The sequence below is a fragment of the Camelus ferus genome, chromosome 16 (genome assembly GCF_009834535.1).
Source record: "Camelus ferus isolate YT-003-E chromosome 16, BCGSAC_Cfer_1.0, whole genome shotgun sequence".
Lineage (NCBI taxonomy): Eukaryota > Metazoa > Chordata > Mammalia > Artiodactyla > Camelidae > Camelus > Camelus ferus.
Genome location: NC_045711.1, coordinates 49,339,384 through 49,349,329, shown reverse-complemented (window position 1 = coordinate 49,349,329; position 9,946 = coordinate 49,339,384). Strand labels below are relative to the sequence as shown.

At 38.2% G+C, this 9,946-nt stretch overlaps 1 protein-coding gene across 1 annotated transcript; it reads left to right on the top strand.

Annotated features, from left to right (window-relative positions):
* Nucleotides 1-332: 332 nt before the first annotated feature.
* Nucleotides 333-4,952, top strand: LOC102515440 (keratin, type I cytoskeletal 27). Its single transcript, XM_006186257.3, has 8 exons — nucleotides 333-841; nucleotides 1,437-1,519; nucleotides 1,891-2,047; nucleotides 2,325-2,486; nucleotides 2,568-2,693; nucleotides 3,998-4,215; nucleotides 4,464-4,513; nucleotides 4,631-4,952. The coding sequence occupies exons 1-8, from the start codon at nucleotides 398-400 to the stop codon at nucleotides 4,771-4,773; spliced, it is 1,383 nt and encodes a 460-aa protein (XP_006186319.2). The 5' UTR covers nucleotides 333-397; the 3' UTR covers nucleotides 4,774-4,952.
* Nucleotides 4,953-9,946: the final 4,994 nt, after the last annotated feature.

Here is a 9,946-nt window from a genome sequence, read left to right as displayed (position 1 = left end):
AATTTATCACACATTTTTCCTCTTAGAGGTATTTTATAGTCCTAAAGCCTGGCAGACAGGCAGGATTACTCATTAAATTTGAAATACATCACTATAATAATCTTGATAATACTCCTCCCTTTTCCATTTTGGAGATACAAATAACCCCAAGGCAACTACCCACCTACAGAAATGGGCACACTACGGTAAAGGCATTAATTTAAACAAAACAAAACAAACAAACACCCAATTATGAATAATTCACAATGAGCTGGCAAACATCATTTTGCTAAGAGTAGCATAGTTCACCAAGAAACACCCAGATGGTGCGTATATAAAGGCAAACGAAAACTCTGTTTGAGTAGGACATTTGCCATCAGAGCTTACCTCTAGGAACAAGCGCGGCAGTCTGGACACCATGTCTGTGAGCTTTTCTTCTGCATCCAGACGCCTTGGCTCTTGTGGAGGAGCGGGCTCTGTGCGACTCTCTAGTGGGGGAGCTGGCTTTGGGGTCGGCACCGCGTGCGGTGTGCCAGGCGTTGGAAGTGGCTTCTCTTCCACCTTTGGGGGCAGCTCATCGGCAGGAGGCTACGGCGGAGGGCTGGGCGGAGGAAGTGCTTCCTGCGCTGCCTTCAGCGGGAATGAACACGGCCTCCTCTCCGGTAATGAGAAGGTGACCATGCAGAACCTCAACGACCGCCTGGCGTCCTACCTGGACCATGTGCGCGCCCTGGAGGAGGCCAACGCCGACCTGGAGCAGAAGATCAAGGGCTGGTATGAGAAATTTGGGCCTGGTTCTTGCCGTGGTCTTGATCATGATTACAACAGATACTTCCCAATCATTGACGACCTTAGGAACCAGGTAAGAAACACGACGTCTTCAGGGTAAACACCCATAAGAGTAGTTAGTCACATATGTGCATGCGCGCGCCGCCCCCACCCTCCCACAACACACACACACACACACACACACAAAAGGGTAAGCCATCACACAGCAACGCTTTGCTCAGCTTCTAATTTGGGGTAGTTTATTTATTAATATCAAAAATAACATATTAAAATTCTAATCTTCGAACGTCGCTCACTCATCATCTGGTATGAGGTATGTATATGCTTTAATACTATTAAAATGTCAAAAACTGCCCAATGTTAGCTATATATTTATAAGCTTTTCCATAGGTTTTTTTTTTTAATGGATGAGGTGGAGAGTAAAAGAGGTTATACTTAAATTTCCCATTTTCAAAAATCATCTTATTTTTGGAGACAGAATGCCTAAAACAGTATAACTTCATACGTGATTTTCTTTCAAGGAAATCTGAACTTTTAAAAATATGTCCATCGTCTTATTATTGGAGACAGAATGCCAAAGACATTAGTATAATTTCATAGGTGATTTTCTTTCAAGGAAATTTGAACTTTTAAAAATATGTCCTCATTCTTAACTCTCCATTTATCAGATAATTTCTGCAACGACAAGTAATGCCAATGTTGTCCTGCAAAATGATAATGCAAGACTAACAGCTGATGACTTCAAACTAAAGTGAGTAGAGAAGAGACACCAAAAAAAGTGACATAAGCATTTCCTTCTTTTATTTAGGCTCTTGGAGGTCGGCTCCATTCTTTGCTTTGGCTTATTTGTTTTAAAACAAATGTATATAAGAATGACTGACTGAATTACATCTTTTACTTGGGAAAGTTGGGGCCTGACACAAATGAATGTCAAGATCATAGGAAAGAGAATTTTGAGTATTATCATTCTCTTGCTTCCAAAAAAAAAAAAAAAAAGTATGCATTGCAGTATGGGCGATCCACCTGAAGTTTTGAGTATATTTTAACAGTGTGACCTGAAAGCTTAGTTGGAGTTTTATGAGGACCGAAAATTTGATGAAGTTTTCAAATTATTTTTCTAAGGTTTGAAAATGAACAGGCCCTCCACCAGAGCGTTGACGCGGATGTCAGCGGTTTGCGTCGGGTCCTGGACGAGCTGACTCTGTGCAGGACGGACCTAGAGGTCCAGCTGGAAACTCTGAGCGAGGAGCTGGCTTACCTCAAGAAGAATCACGAGGAGGTAGGTGCTCTCCCCCCACCTCCTACTCCTGGTTTCACAACCGGCCTTCCTCCCAAATTAAAAAATGCATTTCAGATGACAAACATACTATCTTGAATCAAATATTCAAGAAGGAACTTGTCGATTTCTCCATAGGCTTAGATTATTTGAAATGTTTCTCTGCATCCCCCTCAAATGAAACAAACGGTAACAGAAGTTTCTAACCCTATGGGTTGTGTCTGTCTGGTTCCCTTTAGATATAGCCAGATCCTAATATGGTTAAACACTTTTATTTAAGGAGATGAAGGCTCTGCAGTGCGCGGCCGGAGGCAACGTGAACGTGGAGATGAACGCGGCGCCTGGCGTGGACCTCACGGTGCAGCTGAACAACATGCGGGCCGGGTACGAAGCTCTGGCGGAGCAGAACCGCAGGGATGCGGAGGCCTGGTTTAACGAAAAGGTAAAAAGCACGCTGTTGCGCGCTGCCGTGGCACCGGGTGCTGATGCAAGCATCACCCTAACAAGGCTCCCAACGTTTCAGAGCGCTTCGCTGCAGCAGCAAATTTCTGACGACGCTGGCGCCACCACCTCAGCTCGGAACGAACTGACCGAGATGAAACGTACCCTCCAAACCCTGGAGATTGAACTTCAGTCCCTCCTAGCAATGGTAGGTAAAAATTATGGAAAAGATTTACTTTGGAAGTTCAGAAAAATTAAGTTTCCTTCCACCTGATCATTAATTTCGTTTTTAGCCGTTCATTACTCTGCTTGTAATAAAACAGACTTGAGTTTTTCACCAGTGAATCCTCTGCCTGAAAATTATACCAAGATGCTAATAATTGTGAAACATTAGAAATTAACAAGTATAATTCTTTTGAGGTACTCGAGAAAGAAAATAGTTTTTACCTTGAATCTTCTCTCCCAAGTCAAAAGATCAAAAACCACTGCCCAGGGAATGCAAAAACACATTTGCACCCCTCCTAGTTTCTTCATCTAGCCTTCCTTTTGGCCGCTTAATTGGAGCCCTTACAGATTCCTTTCTAAGTGGCATAAACAAGCAAAGTAGAGGCATGAAGGTTGCCTGTGAAGCTAAACCTGCATGATGATAATGGTAATCTTTTTCATTAAGGGTTTGCCCAGGACTTTCACCCACAGGCGTCCACAATCAGCCTGGGGCTTGGGCAGAGCAGACTTTATAATTCATGTCATTATTTTCAAGAGAAGACTCTGAGGTTGAACGAAGTGAAGCAATTTTCCAAGAGCCCCACTGTTGGATATGAAGGAACCAGAATGTCTCACCAAATTTTCCAAATCCCAGATCTAAATTTTTCCCACTATGGCTAGTAAACCTCGAGAAGAGGCTATACATGTATGTAAAATTTTTGCAGATGAATGGGTAAGACAACTTCATCCTCATTCCATATAAAATTAGCACAAGCCCCTGTCCAGTGAGATAAACCCTATATTAACCCATTTGAATTCACAAGTCAATGAATCCAACTATTTAAAGCCATTCTTTTCCTGGGGGTCATTCTAATTCTGAAAAGTTTATACAGCTCACTAGAGGATTACCTTTTTAACAGAAGAGCTATAATCCTCATGAGACGAGGCTGTCACACGATAGAAATGAGATAGCAAAGTGTAGGGGGACTTTTATCCCCGGAAAAAATGACAAATTGTGCCAGACTGTACAAGCACAGGATGTAAGTCAGGGGCAGAGCTTTAGATTTCACTTTTCCAACACTCCTGGGGATATGAGTGGCCCTCACCACCAACTGTGTTATTCTCAAATAAATTAAAAATAGTATATCATCTAATAAGGGCAATAATCCATGTTGAACAAGAGGAATCTTTCAGGTGAATATGGTTATTATGTCAGGATAACTCTTTGAAATATCTCTTAAATGCCTGGCCTTATTCTAAAGCAACAGTGCGACATTTTCTACTAAACTACGTCTTGCTGATCCACAGAAACACTCCCTGGAGTGCTCCCTGACAGAGACTGAGGGCAACTACTGCGCGCAGCTGGCCCAGATCCAGGCGCAGATCGGGGCCTTGGAGGAGCAGCTGCACCAGGTCAGAACCGAGACCGAGGGCCAGAAACTGGAGTACGAGCAGCTCCTTGACATCAAGGTCCACCTGGAAAAAGAAATTGAGACCTACTGCCACCTGATCGATGGAGAGGATGGGTAAGTCCTACTTCCATTGAGAAAACAATTTTAAGGTTATTAAAGACATTTTGAAATCCAATACAGAGTATCTATGATCCAGGTCATATGTACATAAACCCCTTCTAGTTTATGCTTAAGAATAAACATAAGAATCCAATCTTATGATAAGATCTCCATAAGATCTCCAATCTTATATCATTCATCTTAAATCAGTTGCCTTAGCAAAATACAATGAAATAATTAATACAAACTTTATACTTTAACAGCTCTTGTGTTAAATCAAAAGGCTACGAAGGACCAGGAAATCTGATAAGAGGTAAACAAAAGCTGTTTTGAGCATTCAGTGTTTGTTTGTATATGTTTCAAATGATGAGTTCATTATTTTCCCTTTATGAATCTGATCAATTCTAACAATTCATATGTGTCATTTTAGACTCATCTAAAACCATCATGGTTAAAACAATTGTGGAAGAAATAGATCCTCGTGGCAAAGTTCTCCCAACCAGAGTTCATGCTATGGAAGAGAAGTTTACCAAAACCAGCAACATGAAGGGTGAACAGAGGGTGCCTTCTTGACCCCAAAAAGGATGCCCCTAAATCCAAATGTCAGGTCTAAGATAGGTTCCTAAATAAGAGCCCTCTTATTTTTCTGCTTTTCTTCCAATGAACTAAGACAAGTTATTTTTAGAATAGTAACATTTCTTTGGCTTTCTTTATGGTGGTGTTTCAATAAAAGTTCTTCCTGTTGCAAGTCATCCTCACTGGTTCTGGTCAATCTTTACATTATAAATATACCCCCCAGTGGGAGCTGAATTTGTTTTTAATTTCTTCCTTTTAATATAATGGTCTTTGCAAGCTAAGAGTAAGTCTAACAGGCAAACTAGTTGGTGTCTTTTTCACGTCTTTGTAAAATTCTAAACCTTCCTTCCTTCAATAAATACTTGTTGAACACACACTAAGCACCAGCAACGAGAATAAAACAGCTAACAAAATCCAATCACCTTGTGTAACATGCTCACAGAAGTGGAAATAAGGAATTGAAGAATCAGAAATAAATGAAATAGAGACCAGAACAATAGAAAAGATCAACAAAACTAAGAGTTGTTTTTTTGAATAGATAAAATTGACAAATCTCTAACTAGACTAACCAAGAAGAGAGAGGACTCAAATAAAATTATAAATGAAAGAGGAGACATTCAACTGATGCCAAGAGAACACTAGAACATTTATACGCCAACAAACTGAATAACAAGAGAATCATAACAGAATACTAGAATATTTATATGCCAACAAACTGGATAATCTAGAAGAAAGAAATTCCTGGAAACATACAACATACCTAGACTGAATCATGAAATAGAAAATCTGAATAGACCGATAATGAGTAAGGAGATTGAATTGGTAATTGCAAACTTCTCAGTGAAGAAAATCCCAGGACTAGGTGGTTTCACTGGTGAATTCTAATATTTAAAGGAGAATTAATGCCAATCCTCCTCAAACTCTTTCAGAAAAATTAAGGAAGTGGGAAAACTTCTAAACTCATTTCACAAAGCCAGCATTATTCTGATACCAAAGCCAGACAAAGACACTACAAGAAAATTACAGACCAATATCCCTGGTGAGCATAGACACAAAAATCTTCAACAAAATATTAGCAAACAAATTCAACAGCACATTAAAAGGATCATAAACCATGATCAAATGGGATTTATTATCCCTTGTATACAAGATGGTTCAACATACACAAATTGATAAATGTGATACACTACATTAACAGAAGGAAGGAGAAAAATCATACGATCATCTCAATAGATGCAGAAAAAACATTTGACAAAATTCCAGCCCTTGCATATAAAAACACTCAGCAAATTAGATATAGAAGGATGTACCCCAACATAATAAAGATCATATATGACAATTTCACACTAACATCAGACTCAGTGGTGGAAAACTTAAAGCTTTTCCTCGAAGATCATGTCCACCCTCTCCATTTTTATTCAGTATAGTACTGGAAGCCCTAGCCAAGGCAATTAGGCAATAAAAAGAAAATAAAAGCCATCCAAATCAGAATAGAAGAAGCAAAATTACCTCTGCTTGCAGATGACATGATCTTATATACAGAAAACCCTAAAGACTTCATCAAAAACCTATTAGAACTAATAAATTCAGCAAAGTTGCAGGATACAAAATCAACAGAAAAATAATCTATATTGTAACAAATTATCCAAAAAAATTAAGAAAACAATCTCATTTACAACAGCATCAAAAAGAATAAGATACTTAGGAATAAACTTAACTGAAGAGATAAAAAACTTGTACACTGAAAACTGTAAAACATTGATAAAAGAAATAAAGCAGATACAAATAAATGGAAAAACATCTGTGTTCAGAGATTGGAAGAATTAATATTGGTAAAATGTCTATACTACCAACATGATCTACATAGTCAAACAATCCCTATCAAAATCCCAATGGCATTTTTTACAGAAATAGAAAAAACAATTCAAAAATTCATAAGGAAACACAAAAGACTCTTAATAGCCAAAGCAGTTTTGAGAAAGAACAAAAGCTGAAGGCATCATACTTTCAAATTTCAAAATACATTACAAAGCTACAGTAATTAAAACATTACAGAAGATATACAAATGGCCAATAAACTCATGAAAAGAGGCTCAACATCATAATCATTAGGAAATGCAAATCAAAACTGCAATGAGATACAGCCTCACACCCATTAGAATGGCTACTATCAAAAAAATAGAAAATAACCAGTGTTGTGAGGATGTGGAGAAATCAGAATCCTTGTGCTCTGTCGGTAGGAATGTAAGATGGTACAGCTCCTGCAGAAAACACTACTACTGCAGTACCTTAAATAATTAAAAACAGAATTACTGTATGATCCAACAATTCCACTTCTGGGTAAATACCCAAAAGAATTGAAAGAAGGGTCTTGAAGAGGTATTTTCATAGTCATGTTCACCGCAACATTTTTCACAATAACTAAAACGTGGAAGCAACTCAAGTGTCCATCGAGAGATGAATGGATTAAGCAAAAGGCGATACATACATACAACGAAATACTATGTGACCTTAAAAAGCAAGGAAATTCTGACAGACGCTACAACATGGATGAACCTTAAGGACATGATGCTAAGTGAAATAAGCCAGTCACAAAAAGACAAATTCTGCGTGATTCCACTTACATGAGGTACTTGAGTAGTAAAAGTGATAGAGAAAGTAGAATGGTGGTTGCCAGGGGCTGGGAGGAGGAAGAAATGGGGAGTTATTGTTTAATGGGTATAGAGTTTCAGTTTTACAATACGAAAATAGTTATGGAGACGGATATTGGTTGCACAACATTATGAATGTATTTAATGCCACTGAACTGTCCCCTTAAAAATGGTTCAATGCTAATTTTACGTCCTGTGTATTTTACTGCAATGGGAAAAAAACAGTATGGTACTGGTATAAAGACAGACATAGGTCAATGGAACAGACTAGAAAGCTCAGAACTAAACCCACACATGTACAGTCAACTGACTTTTGACAAGGGGGTCAAGGATACAACATCGGAAAATGGTAGATTCTTCAACAAATGGTTTTGGGAAAACTGGATATCCATATGTAAAAAGAGTAAAACTGGACCCCTACTCTACACTAGACACAAGAATCAGTTCAAAATAGATTAAAGATCTAACATAGAGGAAGTCTTCCTGAGATTGGTCTTGGCAATGATTTCTTGGATTTGACACCAAAAGCAACAGGCAATGAAACCAAGAATATAGCAGGGACTTTTCAACATAACTTTCAGGAGAAAACTAAAAATAATGATAACCGACACTTATACTATGTGCTAGGCTCTGTTCTAAGCATTATTTAATTCTCACAACAACCCCATGAGGTATTATCATCCTCTTTTTATAGATAAGGACACTGAGGCAGAGAGTGGTTGAGTAATTTGCCCAAGGTCACACAGGGGGTAACAGGAGTTGCTAGAAAACTAATCCAAGCAGTTTGGCTCAGAGTGTGTGTGCTTAACATAATTCCATGCTAGTGAGAACCTCATGCTTCTACCTTCTAGCAAGAGAAGGGATAAAAAACTAAGTGCATTCTAACTCCAATCTGTTTGACATTAAGCAGTTATCAGAGTCTCTTTCTCAAAGAAACCAGGGAAGCCATTTGGTGAGAGTAATTAGCACAACCAGAATTGATTCTCAGAACAAAAACTAGAAATCTAGTGACAAAACAAAACTCATTCACGTTCAAGAAATGCACGTTTCTTAACTTGGCTAACAGAAGCGTAGAATGTGAATTTTAAACAACAGCAAAAGATATGGAAGCCCGTTTGAAACTAAACGCTAAATTTATCAAGGGAAAAATCAGCGTACGATCCTTAGAACAAGATAATGTGAGGAAAAACGTTATCCTGAAATAAGCAGACATGAACACTGCGTAACTTAAAGGTTAACGCGAGTCAGTTATTTCTGAGAACTCACCATAGGCTCATTATATAATGAATGTTCTAATACCTAACAGATTCTCAAGAAATGCTAATGACTTGCAGTTAAATATGCGTTTCTTACCATGAATAAAATAACCACTCTCAGGGAAGAAACATATAGGCAGAAATGACCTGGAGAATTTGTTAACTCTAAACTCCACTTCCGGAAAGGACTAAAGCACACCTAAACTTTTGTAGCAATTGTTAGTTTGCGAGAAATCTCAGATTAAGAAAATTGAAGAGATTTCAGTAAACAGATGACAATGTTTCACTGAGTTGAGCATCATACATTCCAGTCCTGCTTTGATTTTGAAATTCTTTGTGATGTGTGTGGCCACTTAGCTTCCCAGCCAACTCATCTCCACAAGGCTTCTAATAACATATGCTTAAGTTACTACACCAAAGATTATAAGTTAATTGGTATTTACAAAATACCTAGAGATAAGTAGATTACGTTAATAACACTTTGCAGGCTCATAATACCTCTTATCCAAGAAACTCAAGACTTATCAACTATTCCACTGACGACATACTCTGTTTTTATTGTTTTATTTGTGGGAAACCTGAGCAAAAGATTAAAATTTTGACCAGGTCACTAGAAGTCTCTGAAGATGAACTGCATCTCTTAACTCATCACACATTGTTCTAAACATGGACCAAGGATCTGAATTACACTTTTACTTTAGATAGTTTTAAGTACTTTTGGTACAAAAGTATGGGTTTTTATGGATTCTGGTTTGCCAAATATTCCATATCTTTGGGGGGATAATAATGTTGGATATTTTTCAAAGTATTCAATATCCACAACATTGAGAAATCTCTGCCAGAAAAATGACTGTTTCAAAACTCTCTGAACCCATGATCAGTTAACCAATCAATTTGTACCATTCTAAGTCATAGAGGCCGGACCCTGTCTGACGTGTCCAGTTTATCATAATAATTTAAATAATTAACATTTACACAATGTTTGTGCCCTTCAGACTGTTTTGTAGTCATTAATTATTGGAACTGCTCAACATTCATCTGAGACAATTCAGTGTTATTATTTTCATTTGCCCAACAGGGAAAAGAAGGACCAGACGGGATAACTTCCCATAGGCATCAAGGCAAGAAGAGGAAGAGTCTGTTTACCACCGACACCTAATCTTCTATCTAGAGAACCAATAATTATGGTTCTCTAGATAGTGATGAAAACACTTCCCTTTTTCATATACTTTTCTCCCTACTCACCAACATGAAGCTCCCTTC